Source organism: Coturnix japonica, chromosome 14, assembly GCF_054131305.1.
Source record: "Coturnix japonica strain WE chromosome 14, WE-NBRP24, whole genome shotgun sequence".
Lineage (NCBI taxonomy): Eukaryota > Metazoa > Chordata > Aves > Galliformes > Phasianidae > Coturnix > Coturnix japonica.
Genome location: NC_140676.1, coordinates 16490424 through 16509435, shown reverse-complemented (window position 1 = coordinate 16509435; position 19012 = coordinate 16490424). Strand labels below are relative to the sequence as shown.

Below are 19012 nucleotides of genomic sequence, written 5' to 3'. Positions count from 1 at the left end.
AACACACACCTAATCATTTGGAAGATCTCTGCCTCAGAACTATCTTTTTGATAAAACTAATCACAGGCTTAAATTACAGATAAATACCCGATATTAGGAGAACAGTCTGAGAAGGAGGAGAGGGGTAGTTTAACCGTGCTCATTTTCCTTGCTTTTCTATAGCACACATCGTGGGCTATTGAACTGTAGAGCTCACAAAGCTTCATTTTGACAACTTTCCTTTCTTCACAATGTGGCTTCCACCAATGTTTCCCCAGTTCCTTTACCCGTTGTGCTTCTGTTGGCTGTATTACTGCAGCAGTGGCTGTATCTCCAGCCTGGAGTGGGAAGCGGGCAGGCAAAGAGCTGTATCAGCACACACAAAGGAATAAACCCATTGCTGAATAGGCTGGACCCAAAGGTTGGCTGCTCATCCAGCAGGAGCGCTTTGGTTTTGCCTTCAGCCCCTGCACGATCCAGGCTCACAAACACACGCTGCCTTCCTCTGCTCTGTGGGGAACAATGGCTTTGATCAACAGAAGATTGCTGAGTTAATTGTAATGATATTCTAATAAAGCTGGGGAGATTAATTACGGCTCTTTATCAGAGCTGGCCCTTCGCCAAGGGTTTGCAAAATTGTTTTCCTCTGTTTCTTGTCATTTGAATTTAGGAGAAGAAAGGAGGAAGGTGGGGGCCTTTTTTTTCCCCAGCAATCAGGATGGTGGCCTTGTGCCCCAGTCACGCTCACTGCTCACTGCATTCGAGCAGGGGAATGGGGAGGGGGGGGAGTACAGCAAGAAAGCAAATGGAGAGCGACAGAGCAAACCAATTAGACATGATGCAGCACAATTACACTCCCAGTCAATAAGTGGCTTGGTGCAGAGAAGTACAAAGGAAGGCGGTGACAGCACATGGAGCAGACATCACTCCACATGGGGCACATTACATCCTTCCAGGACAAGGGGGGGGGCAAAACGCATTTAGGGCTCACAGCAGCAGCACCAACACTGAGCAGGATGAAGGAAGCTCTTTCCAGAAGAGCTTTGCAGCCTTGCTTGTCACTCTGCTGCAGAAAGCAGGTGTCCAGAGACAGCCAGAGCCCTGCTAAGTGGCCTTGGGGCGCGTGAGGCTCAGACCTTCCTGTTTTCCTTGACAAATTGCTGTTCCTTTCAGGGAAGATTTAGCAGTTGCCCAGGCAGGTGAGAGACAGAGCTGCAGAGGGATGATCCAGGCTGAAGGCAGCAGATAACCAGGCAGAGCTGCCAGCTCACTCTCCAGGGAGAGCAGGCGCTGAGGCCCTTCCTGCAGCAGGCGTACATGGGGTGTGCTGAGGAGAGAGACAATCCAGGGATGGAAATGTGCTCCTCACCCAGCAGAAAGCAAGCTTTGGATTAAAATAATGCCTCTCGCTTTCAAGCATCATCGGAATACGGAAACCCTGGAGACACACAGCTGCCCCAGGTGTGTTTGGCTGAATGGTTATGGGATGACGACACATTGCTAACGCTTGGGAAGCACGAAGGCATGGTGGGAGTCTAGATTCAACTGCAGGTTATTACTGCTGTCAAATAGAACACCCCCCTACACACACAGACACAGCCCAGAATAGCTGCTTCCAGCTTGTTCTTTATCTCCTGCGCTCTTCCCAAGTCTAACCAAAAGGCACAAGGCTGCGTGACTTTGGAACTGGGCACAACACTGGGCAGAAAGGGTGCTGTGACACCAACATGGTGCCAGGGGAAAGCAGCTCTGGGGCCACTCCATGCAGAAGTCTGTGCATCAGAGCCATCCTCGTGCAGGAGCAGCCCTGACAGCCCTGCTTTCCTGACAGCAGAGGAGCTGGCACACAGCATAGTGCTTTCTGCTGACCCCCTCCGCTGCCAAGCACAAGGCACAACATTCATCTCCGGTTGTTGAAACACAGCCTGAGTTGGGTGGCACACAGCCACGCTGCTGCCTACCATGAAAGCAATGCGGGCCAAGTCCGACCAGGGTGTGAATGAAAGGAAGTGGAAGCATACAGAGCACCCAGATGCATTTGTATGGGCTCATCACTTCATAAAGGCATGGAAAACCCTGAGTTAGTTTAGAAGGGACTCAGAAGGGCCATAGAAACCAACTGAAAATCAGACCAAAATTTGCCACGAGCATTCAAGGAGCACCAAGCTCTGCACACAGCATGGCCACCTGCTGCCCTCCCAAAGCACCAGAGGTCCATTTCTCCTGCTGAAGGACCAGACCAGGAGCACAACATCCACAGGGCGTGAAAACAGAAAGCAAACCAGGGTAAAAATAGGGTCTGTGTTTGTTCTGTCACTCCGGTAACAGTGTTCATTAGGGTTTTCAATGACCCATGAAACTATCTAGCATCCTAAATGTTTGCTGCAACTAAGAGGAAAAAATGCTGATGGAAATACTTTTCTCCTGGAGTATGACAGGAACTATTTTTCATTGAGGCTTTTGTAAAGACTATTGAGTTTGGCAAAATGTTGTTTCAGGGGTAAAATAACCAGGGTGGGGAGGGTGGGGGAAGTTTCCAAACCATTTGAAAGCCCTGCAGTTCTCAGATAGGGAAATGATGATTTTCCCATGTCAGAATGAATTCTTATGCCGTAAGCACAAACAGAACTAAAGAAGGAAGGGAGCATCTACCAAGAAGGTCCAGGCTGGGAAGCAAAGTGCTGCATCCAGCCCAGGACGATGCGCCCTTCCAGGAGGATCCTGTTGGCCCAAAGTGATCTCCAGTGCTCCTTAGGAAGGAGGGGTGCTTCCAGCTGCCTGTGTTGGGTCGCAGGGCTTCCAGCACCCCCCAGCACCACATCCCATAAATAAAAGCCTCGCAGCCGGCTCTTGTGTTCATTTCACAGGCGGCTGCTCTGCTGACAGGTTTCGCACGCCGCTACCGTGTCTTGTCAGCTTTATACGCTCAGGCCAACGCCGGCTCACCAGCTCCGATGTATATACATAAAAATAAATGGCTCAGAAACCCCAATAAAGTGACAGATAACATAATGGGAGCTGGCTTCAGAAAATAAGCTTGTTTATGGAACCTCTGTGCCTCCAAACCTGATTTATGCTGCGCGGGCTCTCTGTGAGGGTTCGGGAGGAGAACTCGCTCCTGCTCACTCCCACGGGTGCAGGGACAGCTGCCGGCTAGGAGCTGCCTTAGGGCTGTGCCCTCAGCCTTCCTGCATCACTGTGCTGCTCATGCTGCCTTCCTACAGCCACCCCGGCCTCAGGGAAGGCTCTCCCCACACTCGCCATGCCCTCCTCACACCCCTTCTTGCATTTTGTGCCTGCAAGCTGGAGGGAGCCGTGAAGAGCTGAAGGGCTGGAGCAGCCAGCAGAGCACATAAAGCAAACCAGACGGTGCCTACATGTGGGCTTCAAAGAGGAGAGCTCCTGATGGCACGAGCAGGTTCTCCTCACAGCTCCTTTGCTCTGGGCTGCAGATGGTCCTTATTCAATCTCTTGCTAGAAGAGCTTCCTTGCAAACAGGGATAATCCTTCATTTGATGTTGGCTCCCTTGGATATTGCTGTTCACAGCAAGCATTGCAATTTGTGTTTATTTTTGCCAAGCCATGTTTATTCTTGAGCCGCTTTGATTGTTACAGCGAAGGCTGGGATGGCTCTTTCAGTCAAAGCGTCTGTTTCCAGGGGGCTAATAATGAGAGACTGTCAATCTGGAGACACAAGGGAAAAAATCGCAGCACCTCCTCTCGTGGAAAACAATCAGCTGCTGCCAGACCCCACGCCTCGTCCGTCTCAATCTCTGATGTGCGGCTGGGAGGTCCTCAGCTCCATCTCCAGCGGACGTGCCAGCAGGATGTCTGCCCCAGCACCTCTTCTGCAGAGCACAGAGGCTCTCAGGGGAAGGCTGATGCCTGCAGGGTGTGCGTGCTGCGAGCTGCTGGTGCTCAGACCTACCCATGCACAGCAGACCCCATGTGGGCCTGTTAGACGGGCTGTGCAGGAGCTGGGCACACCAGCAGCTTCCCATTCCTATCTTCAGGTCTCAGTCCCATGAAGATGTTACCCAACCTTGCCTTGTGCTGCCATGTGTCTGGGGCTCAGCTCTAAGGAGAGCTGGGGGGGAGGTTTCCTCTCAAATTAAATAATTAAAATGTTTTTTTTCCCCTTCTAAATAATTCCAATCTTTTTTTCCCCCCCAGCAGACCAGTGGCAATGAATATTTAATACATTCCTTGCTTCACTGCATCCAGCACATTGCCATTTTAGAAATCATTTCATTGCGTGTATTTGTCTTCTTTTAATTACACTCACCCAGCACCAGACACTTCCATAACACCCAATGGTGAGGGCACAGGGCTGGCCGTGTTGCTGCAGGTCACACTGGTGGTTCAAAGGCACCAGGCTGACACCCAGCCTACACATCTACTTGTTTCCCTCTGCAATCAGCTCCTTTGGATGCTGTGGGCCGTGAGATGCCCAGTGGCAGAGCCAGCAGCGAGTGCCTGAGCCCTATGGCAGGGCAGGCCAGGCGTGCACTGAGAGCTCTGCAATCTGTGGCTGAAGGACTTCCTGATTCAGACATCCTATTTATCATTTAAAAGCCCTCTATGGATTTTTGTTGTTGTTTTTGTTCTTCCAGGAATTTCTCTAATTACAAGGATAGCCCAATCGCCTCTTAACCGTTCTCTGCCCTGCCTTCCAGCACGGCAGTACCAATGCCCTCAGAGCCTGCAGGCAGAGCTGGGAGCACAGTGAGTGCCCTGTGCTGCTGGCAGCAGTGGGAAAGCCCCAGCTCCATACTGCCCAGCAGATCCTGCAGCTCCCAGCAGGCTCCCAGCCACCATGGGCCAGCAGAGAGAGGGTTACCATCTCCTGGAGCCACCGCCAAAGCCAGCCTAGTGAATGGTATTAGCAAAAATGAATAGAAATACTGCATGAGGCTAATAAGATCTGAGGGGAGCTCCTTAGACAAGCTGATTTCCAAATTGGACTGACTTTAACCTCACATAAATAAAAATGAATGCTGATAAAATATGGTGGAAAAATCCATAAGGGCAGATGAAGGCACTGATGCGTTTTTATCTCCCTCCTGCACTTTCAGTGGGGTCCAGGGTCCACGTGCTTCCCCAGGGCTCCACGGCCCTGGCCATTCTCCAGCTTAGCCCAGGTGGTACAGCAGGTCTGCAATGGGAAGAGATGCCCTGGCATGTCCCTCAGACTCCAGCAAGACTCAGGGCTGCCTGAGCAGAACAGCCCCAGGTGGGAAGGCTGCCTGCACCCTCAGTTCCAAGTATGATGGAGCACATGTGCATGGGCAGAGGTGCTCACTGGCACCATGTTGCACAAAGCCTGTGCACAGCTGTGTGGGAAGGATGCTTTGTGACACCCAGACACATCCACACATGGAGTGCCAAATTCAGCTTCAATTTACACCTGCTCCCATGAAGCTGGACTGTGGGATGGCCATGCATGCCCAGAGCCTGGAGGGTCTCACCAGCATTAGGCAACTACTGCTAGAAAGCCCTGCCCCAAGGAGGCTGTGGATGCCCCATCCCTGCAGGCATTCAAGGCCAGGCTGGACGTGGCTCTGGGCAGCCTGGTCTGGTGGTTGGTGACCCTGCACATAGCAGGGTGTTGGAACGAGATGAGCACTGTGGTCCTTTTCAGCCCAGGCCATTCTATGATTCTATGAAGAGCTCCAGGCTCAGCAGAAGCTGGGAAGGAGCAGCAGGAGGAAGCAGGGATGCCCAGCAGACAGGCGATTCACACAGCTGCATTTGAGCCATCATCACTAACCCAACAGGTGCCAGCAGTGAAGGAGGAGGGCAGGGTGTGAATAGGACAGACACTGCTAGCAAAGTGTGAAGGAGGACAGAACTTCTCACAGGGTGTTTCTAGGAGCTCCTCCCATAGCATAATGCCCTGGGGCAGAAGCAGAGCTGCACGCTCCAGTGGGTGACTGACAGCGAGGAACCACGCATGGAGGGACGGCGAGGTTAACAGGAGGGGAAGCTGTGAAGGGCCTGAGAGCTGAGACAGGTAACTGCTGTTTGCCAGCAGGAACCAGCAGCGGCGAGGAAAGCACGGGTGACACGGGAGAAATGACAGGTAAGGAAAATGAGCCTCGCAGCAGAGCTCTGAACAAGCAGAAGTGGGAGAAGATTGCATTTGTCAAGGCCAAAGAAAAGGATGTTACAGGAACTGAGCCGTGAGACGATGACACTCCGGAGGAGTCTGAGCAGTCCCTTGGCAACGTGGCACACGGGGACGGCAGCAGCCACGAACAGCCCCATGTGATGGAGCCCAAATGTTTATGGGGCAGTGGATTTATAAATGAAGGGAAACAGCTGTTTGGAACGGGGATAAATCGGTGGGCACAGAGGGATGGGTTGTACTGGATGATCTTAAAGGGCTTCAAGATTCTATGGTTCAAAGAGGGATGGGTCCAGAGAGCTGGGTAAGCTGAGATGCTTACAGATGCACTGTGTGCCATGTGCTCCTAGCAAATAACACAGTGCACAGTTCTGAATCCATACAAGACTGCAAGCAGGAACCAACTGCACACAACACATGCAGCCTAAAGATCCCTTCAGCCTCAAAGGGCTCACAGCCTGAAGTCCGGACCTTGTGAAGGTCTCATGAGCTTTACTGCTGGAGTCCTATTGAACTTGACAGCGTGTGAAATTGAGCACACGTGCGAGCTGTGCAGGATGAGGGCTCGGTGCAAAGGGCAGCACGAGAGCACCGCAGGAAACAGCGTGCACCCAATCACCTCCCCAGCACTTTCCCCATTGGAAAAGAACCAGCATGATGCAAAACCCCAAAGGTTCTCCTCATGGCCATGCCTGAATCAAAGGATGAGGACAAGGGAAGAAGCCTCTGTCTCTGAACATCAGGCTGCTGCTGTGTGTTTGGGCTGCATGCTACCCACATGCTGCAGGGCTGGGGTGTGCTGAAGGGCCCCCAGGGCATCCCAGCAGCTCCAGCAGCTCCAGGCAGCCAGATGTCCAGGGCAGAGCAGGACTAAGGTGAGAGAAATTGCTCATACAAGAGACTTCCAACCTAGTGCAGGTTTCATATCAACTCAGAGACACGCAGGTCAAAGTCAAGATGAATTTCAGGGGGAAATAAAAGTGAAAATGAGTATTTTTGACCCGTGTGTTTTTTCTTCCCCCTTCTTTTCACTCAGGAAGCAGGCAGGCATGCACAAACAAGAAGCAAAATGAATTGACCCCAACCAAATGAAATAGATTTTCACGGTTTGTTTCTTCCTCAGGGTGTGTGTGAGGGGAAAGGGATCACTGACAGCCTCCCAGAGATACTTATAAGCTGTTCTACTTCATACACCCCACTGAAAAACTCAATTACAACCAAGCCCTAATTGCAGCTCTGAGGTTCCCCTTCCTTCCCTCATGTGGTGCCATCCTGGGTTAGAATTGCTGTTTTCCTATTGCTTTCTTAAGGGAAGGGGCTGCCCACACCCAGAGACCATGCCATGTTGATTCCCTACAGCACAACTCCTCGGGGAAAGGGTTGTTACAGATGTGTGCAACTCCACACATGTGCACAAGAAACTGTGCAGGGCTGAAAGAAGAACAAGAAATAATGAATCCCCCTGCACTCACTAAGTCCAAACAAATAGACTGGAGTGGGAGCCTGATTTGCATTAGTTTGATTGAAGATGTAATTTGCCGCTGAATAAATGTGGTTGCATCCAAATCAAACCTTTAGTCCCTCAGACATTATAACTCTTTCCTTCCCTCCCTGAGGGTTCGCCAACCTTTAAGGCTGACCGAGGATGATGTATTACAAGAAGGAACTGCCTTAAGAGAAGGGCAAGTTTGGAATAGATATAAGGAAAGACTTCTCATAAGGAAGAAAGGGATCTGAAATGCTCTCCCTGGGAAGGTCCCCCAGAACTGACCACGTCTGTGTCCCTGTGCATGAGCTGTGGCCCAGCACAGCTGCAGCTTCCCACCACAGAGCAGCCCTGGGAGCGACGTGCTCACAGCCTCAATTTATGGGAGGGAAATCCATCACGAGGCATGAAAGCCTTTCATCCAGGGCAATTTGCTGCAGGACTTATAACCCGAGGTGCCTGGGAGCCAAGCAGCAGGAAGAATTGGCCAGGAGGAGAGGGAGGAGAGCTCCCTGAGAGAGGGGTCTGTTGAGCAGAGGAGGCAATGGCCCCTCCTGGTTGTGATGGAGGGAAGGGGCAGAGCCAGCAGGCATCCCTGGTGCCATTTGTAACCCAGAGCCATCACTCAGAAGTAGGGACCACAGTGCGGGGAGAGCCGAGGCCAGAGGAAGGGAGAAAGGGAGAGATTGATTATCCCATAAATCAATGGCCGGGCACTGATTACAAAATAAACCACCAGGGCAAAGGTCAAGTGCTGTGTTATATTACCCAGCCTGTGAGATTTATTCCCTGTTCGGGTGCTCAGTCCCCCCCCACCATCTATCATGGGGAGCTCAGGCACGTTCTGCTGGACACAGCCAGGCCCAGCACGAGGCTGAGATCCAGCAGCCACAGCCAGGCAGGGTTGACATCCATCCTGTAGGGCCCACATGCCCCCCAAGGAGCCTGCTTCAGGTTGGCCATGGGTGCCTGTATCATTTGGTGCTGGGCTCCAGGCAATGCTGATCCCCTGCAAGGACCAGCAGAGCCATCCTTGCCCGCTTCAGTGCTCTGAGCTCTGCAGCCATACAGGGAGAGCTGCGCAGACCATCTCGTGGCACTCCACTGGAATTCAGCCTACAAAACTTCATTTTTTTCCTCTCTTCTCATTCTAACTTTAGATTTTAAACACTGGCAGCAATGAGAGGAATTCCTAGCAGCACTGTTCATCTGTTTCCCAGAAGCTGCTTGTCACTGACTGTGACGAGCTTTCCAGTCTGGGTCCCAAAATACAAAGCCCCTAAAATGGGCATATTTTTGAGTCCCTCTCATCAATTAGCAGAGAACAACACTGGAGCCTCAGGATGTGTTTGCTGGGGACACGGCAGGAGGAGAAGGGCTGCCATGGGCAGTGCACCCACAGCCCGCACCCACTGCCGTGGGGCACAGCACAATGTGGGGGTGCCCCATTGGCACAGACCACTGCTCCTCACCCCTGCAGGATGGCACTCGTGCCAAAATGGCTGCTGTGCTTGGCACCAACCTGGGAGTTTGTTTTCCTTTCCAGGAGCACAGAACGTCTTGACTCCTATTTTAGCCCGTATGGCAGCAGGGAGGGGAGGCTGCAGCACATGGCCCAGCTTATCCCACGTGAGCCCCAGGGTCACCACCACACCAAGGGCACCGGCTCCAACAGTGCACCAAGTATGGGACAACACTGTGGCCCAGCCTGGTCAGAAGAGCACAAGGAACCACAGCTATTCCATGGGTCCCCAGCTTCCAAAGGGATGCAGCAAACCCTCTGGATGCACACACACACAATAATCTCCACCTGCCACTGTACAGGTCTCAGGAGTTCCTTTTCCCATTGTACAGAGTGGCTCCTCAGAGCGCAGTGCTCACCTCCAGGCCGGCACTGCTCTCCCAATCACTGCCCTGACTTTGGTGGGAAGGAGGTGAAGGCAGCCACCCCCCCACATACCTCTCAACAAACAGGGGGTGACAACACGTTATTCCAGGCACCAAGTACCACGCTTCTGCAATTCTCTTGGAGTCAGCAGTAAATTACTTTTAGGGTCTGACATGTCTGCTCACCTCCCTCAGGTCTCTGGCCTGCACGGACATCCATCACTTCTATCAGTTGGCCCCGCTCCACGCTCCCAATGGTGGTAATGAGCTGAGGTCGATGAGATGCAGCTACCTGTCCTGGCCCTCCCCTTGGCTCCTCTTGCAGATTTGGAAGTTGACATTTATTCTGGAAGAGGAAAAATGGAGAGGAGTCTCACCAGCTCCTGCAAAATGTCAGGACAGGAATGAGATCTTAGCAAACCATAATATACTATGCAAATCCTCAGAGTGTGACCGTGTGTTGCCAGGGCTTTTTATTCCCCTCCATGGTAATCAGACAGACAAGGATTAACGAGTAGAGCAGCCACATAACTGCTGGTCTCTCTGCTTTACCACCCACCACGTGGAGATGGTAACCGAACATACGGCCCCAGGGCTCTGTAACAGAGAAACCTTCAGGGTTAGAGGAAGGTTTTGACAGAGCAGAAGAAAAACAATACAAGCAGAGGAGGATGTTCTCCTGAAGATGTTAGAGCTTCGCCTGTACCTCCAAAGGTGCACCTCCATCCTTGCACTGGTGTCTGTGCCATGGGCTGTGTGCAAGGCACGTGTGCATGCTGCCAACAGTGAACAGCCCTGCGTATCTGAAAGCAACAGTGCTCCTTGGAGACAGGATGGGGAGGCACTGCGTGGCATCCAGGCGTGGAGCTCCGTCTCCTTTCTACAACGATGTGCTTACTTGGCTTTTTCCTTCACCTTTTTCCCCCGCATCAAGAAAGCTCCATCACTTTCCTCCCCTGTAATGATGTTGACCTGATTAAAATTTTTATTGGATTCTACAAAATAATTTCATACATACCGTTCCCTGGAGCCCTGCAGGGTGGAAAGAAGGTTGGGGAGAGAGAAAAGGAGAAGAGAGTATATTAAGAATGAGGTGGAGAAGGAAAATATTTTATTTTACTCTGAAATGATTTTTCCTGGATGAATAATAGATTAGAGAGCTCTCTTCTTTAAACAGCACTCTGAAAGTGCCCCTGAAACATGCAGGCATGAAAAAGTCACCACTTGAGCATTCGGGGCCTCCTTCAGTAACAGCTGAAGGCAGGCAGGGCCAGCAGGCTGAGATGGGCAGCCACAAACCACACTGCAGCCCCAGCCTGCATCCCTGTCCTAGGCTGTGAGCAGCAGTGTGAGCCCAGCATATCACAGCATTGCTCACAGACCAGCCTGAGCCTCGGGGATGTTTGAGGCAAATAAAAACATGTGACAAAGGGCTCGGAAGTTGTGATTGCTTTGTGGTTTTGGCATTTTTCAGCTGCTTTCCTCACTCCCCATAGGCAAAGTCCCATTGTCTATGTTGCGAAGCATAAAAAGCCCTCTGCTGTTTTGCTCTGCTCTCTAGAAAGGAGTCAAGTCTGAGGAATGGAGCAGGCATGATTTAGTCCCCCAATTCCATTTTCATGTATTTAAATCAGACAACAACCCCTTGGCCCAGGGCTGCTCCTCTTCCCAGGAGACGCTGCCACTTGCGATGGGCAGCTTTATACCCCAGTCCACAGCACAACAACAACAACAACAAACCTTTGAGGGAGCTCAACATTTGCTTCCTATGTCCTTTTCAGAGCACCCCCACAGGGCTGGCTTGGTTTGAAATGTAGCTTCCCCGATGGATGCTCACAAAATACATTTCAGAGCTGTGCAGATGCCTCATCAGATCACCTCCCCCTTTCACAGGGGCAGCAAGGCTGCAAACCAGACCTGGTGCCAGCTGAATTTTGGGTGAGAGCAGCAGGTGCATTCAGGTGAGATCAAGGTGAGAAATAAGGGACATCTCTCTGTGGGCACCACTCCTGGCTACCAGCTGAGATTACCTGTAAGCTTCATGCTCCAGAGGTCATTCTCGAGGTCACATTGCTAGAAGTATTAATGTTGTCTGGGCAGCCTTTAATATATGCTTTGGAATGAGTCTGTGGAGTGAGGGTTGACTTCTTTCACCATGTTCTCTAACAGTTCCAGAGTCTTGCAGCAGGAAGGGATCTGCAATGTAGCAAGCAGATAATGAATGCTATGGCAAGAAAAGCCCAAGCTCTTGATAGAAAAGACTTACAGCATTAAGTTGTGCCCACAACCCAAGAAATGGAGGGCACCTGCAGCCAGCTACATTGTCCCACACCCAGAGCAAAATGGGCATTTCTTTGGCTTTTATTCCCACACTAAAGACAGCAATAAAGAAGAGTGAATACAAGGCCTCCCCAAGAGGCTAAGCACAGCAATTCACTGTGCAGCCAAACTGGAGCTCAACACAACATGGCAGCTGCTGCCGCAGCCGGCAATGCCAGCTCTGTGCACAAAGAGGCAGCAGCTCCTACAGTTGCACAGCTGCCTCCATCCCCATCTCCATCCCGTTCAGCATCTCAGGAGGTGGACAAGAAATTAGGCACATTTATTTTTCACCATGACAGGCAATAAAACAACCTACAGGCTCTAACAAAGCCTGCATCTTCCTGGAGCTCCCAGCTCCACGAGCCTCTCCATAGGGATGTTAAGAACCGATGACCTGCACCCAGCCAAGATGCCAGTTCCCACCAGCCCTGCTCCCACCAGGCACCTCTCACCAGGAGGGTTTTGGCAGCTGTGGGCAGCAGGAGGCTGCGGTCACACTGCAGTGCCCTCACCATGTGCCAGCATTCACCATGCAGCGTGGCACTAAGTGGGACCTCAGCACAAGGGAGGCTGGTGCTGTCACCACCTTGCCCTGGGTAACAAGGGCTTCAGTCTGTCAACCCAGCATCTTGCCAGAGCAAGGACTCAAGCTTACCAAACCCAGCCTGGCAGCAGGGAGGGGGAACATCTGGCACAGCCTCCCTCTCCCCATCAGACACGCGCTCACCATTTTTTGTGGTTTCAGCAGCTCTGCAGCTCCAGTCCTTATAATTACGATGAAAAACCCCACACTCAAGCACAGCACCTTGCAGCCAAGATACCAGTGTGTTTCCAAATAAAAGCTTTGTGGCAAAAATCCTACATTTTTGTGGAGTCTCTGTTTTATTCCCACCCTCCCCAGCACCATTGTATTCACATGGTCTTCAATTATTTACAAGCACACAAAACACTCCAGCCCACTTTCTCCACTGCTATGAATCAGTGAGGTGCCAAACTAAATCAACAGAGCTACAAAGATCTGCTGCGGAGAAGAATCTGGCCCGCTCTCTCTGAAGACTCTCCTTCCCTCCACAGTACGCATGCAAAAGGAGGATAAAAACAGCTTCCTTCATTCCCTCAGTTTGCCAGCCACACGCCAGCATGCTAATGCCCACAGAGACCTGCTCCCCAACGCTGACCTACTTTCCATCCGTGTGCCTGCAGTGCACTTCTCTTCTTCCCCAGCAGCCCTGCTGCTCAGAGCAGCCATCCCCACCATGCCCAAAGCCCTATAGCAGCACCGGGTGCTCCCCGCATGGTGCAGGCCCCTGGGTCCTACAATTACAACCACTGGCTTCAGCAGCAGAGGAGGCCGGCTGGTTACTCAGCCAACCCTCGGAGCTGGTGCGGCAGCATCTCCAGTCTGTTCCCTCAGGGCTTTCCTCTGTTGTTCTCATTTGACAGCAGCTGCAGGGAGGCCCAAAGATGCAGCCCCATGGCTGGCAGACAGCATGGCCTCCTCTGGACACAGCCCATCCACTGCAGCTTGCCAACACCCGCCATTTTGATTCACCTTGGCCAACAGAACCTCCACTGTGCAGATCACAAACCAAAGCCCAGTGCACTGCGGTGGGTGTGGGGTGTTCCTCTAAAGCCATAGGACAATCCTCAGTCAACCAGTGCCTTTTTAGGACTGATTAATCCCCACAGACACGCTGCCAATCTGAGCTTTCCACAAAAGCAATACAACCAACCTTTCAGAAACTTTCCGGGGCTTCGTGATCACACCAAATGCAGAAGCTGACTTTTGAAAGTCATTTTGTTATTTGCACCTTCACTTAGAATCCAAAAGTAAAGAAGTTCATGAAAACATAATACGAGTGTAAAGAACAGGGTCTGCTCTCTGGAGAGCCTCTTCATACACACGCTGGAGAACCACGTGTGAAACCCAGGGCTGCCGGGCATCTCATTAAAAGACAGAGCTTCCACTTCTGTCTGTTACCATCAGCAGTTCACAAACTGGGGCCACTCTGCTCAGAACCAGAAGGTTGGGGAAGTGCAAGAGAGAGATGACGAGCTGGGCTTCACTGCACCAAGCCAGCTTACTCATCTTCATGTACCACCCCAGCAAGGAGATGTCACAAGGCCTCCATCATGACTGGAATCATAATATCCATGATTCACATGGAAGGCTTTTTTTTTATACAAAGCGCCGAGATAAAAATAAAAGGATGGGGGGAAAAAAATCTTCAGAAACTTGTTTCATTCCCCACAAGATGGATAAACCGAGATGAATGTAAACAGCTCAACTTGACCCAAATATTTTTTGTCGTTGCTGAGTAACCCTGCAAAAATGTTGTTATCCTGGTAGCATCTGTGGAGATTAGGTGGAAGGGAACTTTAAACAAACATTCAACTGTCCGTTGTTTGAGGAATTTCAGCCTGGCCACAGGCTGTCCAGACTGCTGCTTTTCCAACACCCTTGACGCCTTTCAGAAGAGAACAAACAAATGAAAGGAGCAGGAAGCATCCTTAACATTTCCAGTACATTAACATGCTGCTGACACGAAGGTTTACATGAAACATTTGGCTTTACGGCTTTCCAAATTCTCCTGCACCCTCAGAGAAGGATGGGATGGCTCGGGCCGTGGCTGCTGCAGGGGGTGGGAGGAGGGGTAGTCGCAGCAGATGGCTCTGAGCCATTTTGGGTGGCAGTAGGCAACCGCCGAGGGCTCAGACTTACAGCCCACACCGGCTGCCATATGGTGCGACAGTGGCTCAGCATCACGCAGGACCCAATTTATAGCATCCTTGAGGGCTGTGAGTACCACGCTACCCTCTTACTGCTCTCCATTAGTACAATCACTTGTTTTCCAAGCATCTTCTAGCACCGTGCTACCATTTTTATCGATTTTTTACTATTCAGGTTTCTGCAGGTGGAGGGAGATCTGATAGATCAGATGAGAGAGTCAGCTGTGAGCTTTTAGTCTCTTCATGCTCTGGAGGTCAGGCCTGCTCACTCCTTCCTCCCCTCCCTCCCAACAGATAGCACTGTCTCAACTACACAGATGCCTTTAGAGATCTCCTTGTCCCCTGTTAAGCTGTGCAGCACTTCTGCTGTGTGCACGTCCCAGAGCTGGAAGCACATGGCAAGCAAGGCAGTGCCTGTGACACAGGGAGCAGGGAGCCAGCAGCATGGGGTGACTACAGCTCAGAGATCAGCAGCCCTTCCAGCAACCTCAGACCCAGCTGAAATTCTCCTGGAGTAACCCAGAAAAATGAGAGCAGTCCTGGAAGCTGCGGGATGGAGATGTCAGCATCACTGTGCTGCCATATGCACCTGTTACACTGCAGCCACAGCACAGTCCCAGTGCTGTGGTGTGATGGTAGGGGATACTGCAGCCTTAAGATAGAGCAGTGGGTCCAGTCCAGAGCAGGGCAAAGTGCAGGAAGTTCAGGGTAAGGGAAAGGCCTGGAAGAATGATCTTTTGCAGCTCTGGTGCATTCAAAGATGGATGTGTAGCTCTCACCTAGAACAACCCTTTCCTCTGCACACACTTGCTCTGGCTGCTGCACATCTTCCCCTCCATGCCCCCCCACCGTGACCAGTTCAGGCAGATAGAAGATCCCAATTCCCCCTGCTCTAGGAGCTGTAAGAACAACAATATCACACAATGAATCCCACCAAGCTGCGGTGGTTTGTCAGAGTGCTCTGCTTCACTGAGACACAGAAAGAAGGGAGCATGTGGGTGAGAGATGCCGTCCAACAGCAGTCTGACCCAACAGCCACCAGAGATGGGGAAACTGGAAACCTTCTCTTAAGCCAAGCAGGAAGGGCCTTCCATGCTGGGACAGGAGAGGCTCTCAACTCTGACAGCACACTTTGAAGCTTAAAACATTGTCTCAGTCACACACAACTTCACGGGCTGGACCTCTTGCCTTGAAAGAGCAACGCAGCTGCCTGGGGATAGCTTGCACTCAGCTGCTGGAAGGAGGAGGTTGCCCTAAACAAACGATTTAACTCCCAGCTGAGCCCAGCTACCCCAACTAAATACACAGTGATTAAAGCCATTTTCTCTTACAGAGTCCTTACAATATCAGCTCAGTGCCAGCACTGCAGCTCTTAGAGAGGACAGTCATCCACACCAGTGCTAGGCAACTGCAGTTATATTTCTTGACTTTATGGAGAAACTGGGGTATTATTAACATACTGAAAGAAACAGCCACTCAGCCTCAGTTATTCAAACTCAGTACAGAGGCTGTGCATTCTAACCAGTCCCATTGCATGTACAGCATCCATTAATGTCTTAACTCTCCTTCCATAGCAGTTTCTAGTCCTGGCCTGCTTTGCTTCCCATCTCACAGCAGTTGTATTTTAATCCTTCAGTGATGCATCTCCTCAACATGCACAACAGCCATGGCCGGGGAGCTTCCTGGAGGAAGTAATTACAGAAATTGAGCTCAACCAAGCAATTGAAAAAGCTGGTATCTTAGAGCTCCAATTTTTCTCTCTGCTGCACTCAGGACCTGCATCAGCCTGAAATACACCACTGCCAACAGGCTTTGCTCTTCTCCAGTTGCTGTTTGAATCTTCACCAGTGCTGACAGCTCTACAGAGCTGACCCAGAAGCTCCAGTTCACCAAGGATCAACCAGTTCCATGATGAAGCTGTAACGGTTACACCAGCGTAGTGCTCAGCATAGGAGCGTTTGACCCCGCAGCACTATTTCCAGCCCTGGGACATGGAGGCTTCTGTCTGATAGCAGCCTGCTAAAAGGCTTTGCTTCTCTCACCTTACCTGGCAGCCAACACATCACAGCCAACTCCATAATCCCCCCAAGCAAAGCACATCTCAGCAGTAACTTAATCTGAACTTGTACTTCAGCTCTCACAGCTAGCTTGAATGAAAATGAAAAGCAACTGATAAAGGAAAATCTACAAAGTGAAGTATGTGGTGAGGGGGACCAGAGGCAGAGCATGCAACTGGAAAGAGCAACGCCACAGCAGATCCAGCAGGGCAAACATTAATTGCTTTTTAATTATTCCAGTGCTTTTCTCCCACAGTAGTTGGTAATTAAAGGATTCCTGCCTGCCCTCCGGTGGTTAAGGAGGAGAGAAAACCAAGAGCGTGTCAGCAGAGCGAGCCCCGGAACTGAGCCTGGCTTACCCCACAGTGGACAGCAGGAAGCTTCAGTATTTCCAGCTGATACAGTTGCAGGGTTTGTTTCTGATCAGAGATCCGGGTAGGAAAGAGCACACCCTGTTTAGTTTGGTTACATTTCTGAGTCTCTAAGGAACAGAATCACCTTCCTTCTGCTCTACCGCCCTCCACACCCCAGCTTCAACAGCTTCCAGCTCTGGGAAAACAACCAGCTTGCTTCTCAGCACATCATCTGCTATCAAAAAGCCTTACAATAAAGGTGGCTGTGCACACCTCTGGGCTTTTTGGAAACACGGAGAACAGCCCGGGTTGGGCAATCACAGCCTGATGAGCAGGGCAGCTCTGATGCCGGGTGCTTGGCTGCACAGCCACCACCAGCTTCCACTCACCAGTGCTATCTGACTACTCCCATGCCCCCAGCCTATCCATGCAATAGTTCAGATCCAGCACTAGGCAGCAGGTGCAATCACTCAGACCTCCAGCAGATCCCCTACATGGCAATCCCACCTAGTGCTGTATGAGAACTGACATGCATGCTATGGACAGGCAGATAAACTGTTGAGAAAGACCTATGGTTAACTTTCTGGTTCAGATATCTTCTCTTCCATCCACTCCAGATTCTACTCAGACACTTTAGAAACAGGTATTTAAAGATATCATGATCAAAGTGAGAAGCGGAGGAGGGCAAGGGCAAGAGCACAAGTGTCCCATTAATGGAAATCAGAACTCAGCTATAATCCTTACACAAGACAAAGGTGAGATAAAAGCTCTGCAAGGAAAACAACACGGGATCACAACTGCACCGACTTCCTAAATAGAGAAAACATGTTCATGGTTTCCATAAGAGAAAGGGCAACAACTCAGCACTTTTCTTCTGGCTGATGGGAATTTGAAGCAGCCTCCCCACATCACCAGTTATTTCCATGTATTAAAAGTCCCAGAACAGCTTCTGTTCTTTGCCAGCCCAAATACAAGGACTCAGACACCTGCCTGGGGAGCAGCCTGCTCTCAGTATAGCAGAACACCCTGTAGCAGGAAGGCAGTAGGACAAGTAGCCAGCAGACCTGTGCACGGTTTGCTGTGCAAGGAGAAAAGGTTTCCATCTGCACAACAATCCCACTGGGGCAGCTCAATGCTGGCATGGACACGTTAGCAGCCCTAAGACTTCAGACTCAATTACTGAGAATGCAAAAGAGGTCTAACAACTGAGACACAAGAGCCTCCTTAGGTGCTCGTAACCCAAAGACCATAAAGAACATCTTTCATCATCCCCATCTCAGGAAGCTCTAAAAAAGGAACAGCCACTGAGGAGCTTGTGACAGTGATTGTGTCCACCAGCAAGTCAGAGCAGCTCTGCTCTCACACACAGCATGATGTGCCTTTTTCAGGATGGGGTAACTTCCCTCCTCTCATTTTCCCTACGGCAGAAGGCAACTGGCCCAACCATCAACCCCCCCCCCCATCCCCAAGCCCCCAGCCTGAGGTGTAAGAAGAGTTCCCTGACCCAGCTTTGGGATCTGCATGCTGCACTACTAGGCAGGTGCTGACCCTAAGCCTCCTCACTGCTGAGCACTGGTGATCCCAAAGCAGCCACAGGAGCCCACTAAGCAAACAGTCTTAGCCAAGCCTCCTCCAGCGGGGCAGGAACTGGTGCTGATTCCATAAGGCTATTTTTGCTGGCATGGTCATTACAGTGCCAGAAAGCAACTCGTATTCAGTGGGAGCTCAAGAGTGGACAGAGACTATGGAAACTGCATCTCATCCTGTCTTCCCACCCAAGCTCCTTAATGGGAGAAAAAAATAAGCATCAGCCTTTCTAATATGGAAGAAAATAAGTTGTGCTACAGGAGCAGAGAGAAGCTCACCATCCACTTGGTGCAGCTGGTCAGCAGCCAACAGCTGCTGAACAGAGGTGGGAAGATTTGGGAGCATACACTGTTGGTGCCCACAAGGAGATAGACAGGCATGTTGTGAGCAAAGGGGGGAATGAAAGCCAGGCTTCCACATGGCTGGACCAAACCTTCCCGTGGAAGAGCAAAAGGCAAGTCCCCTGAAGCCTGCAGAAGCACTT

General features: G+C 51.1%; 1 protein-coding gene across 1 annotated transcript in view; it reads right to left on the bottom strand.

The window, feature by feature from the left end:
- Positions 1-19012, bottom strand: part of LOC107318454 (uncharacterized) — a 78588-nt gene that overhangs the window by 7061 nt on the left and 52515 nt on the right. Inside the window, exon 8 of the mRNA XM_085514912.1 lies at positions 9666-11675. Coding sequence (XP_085371038.1) covers positions 11545-11675 — 131 coding nt within the window. The 3' untranslated portion in view covers positions 9666-11544. The remainder of the gene's footprint in view (positions 1-9665; positions 11676-19012) is intronic.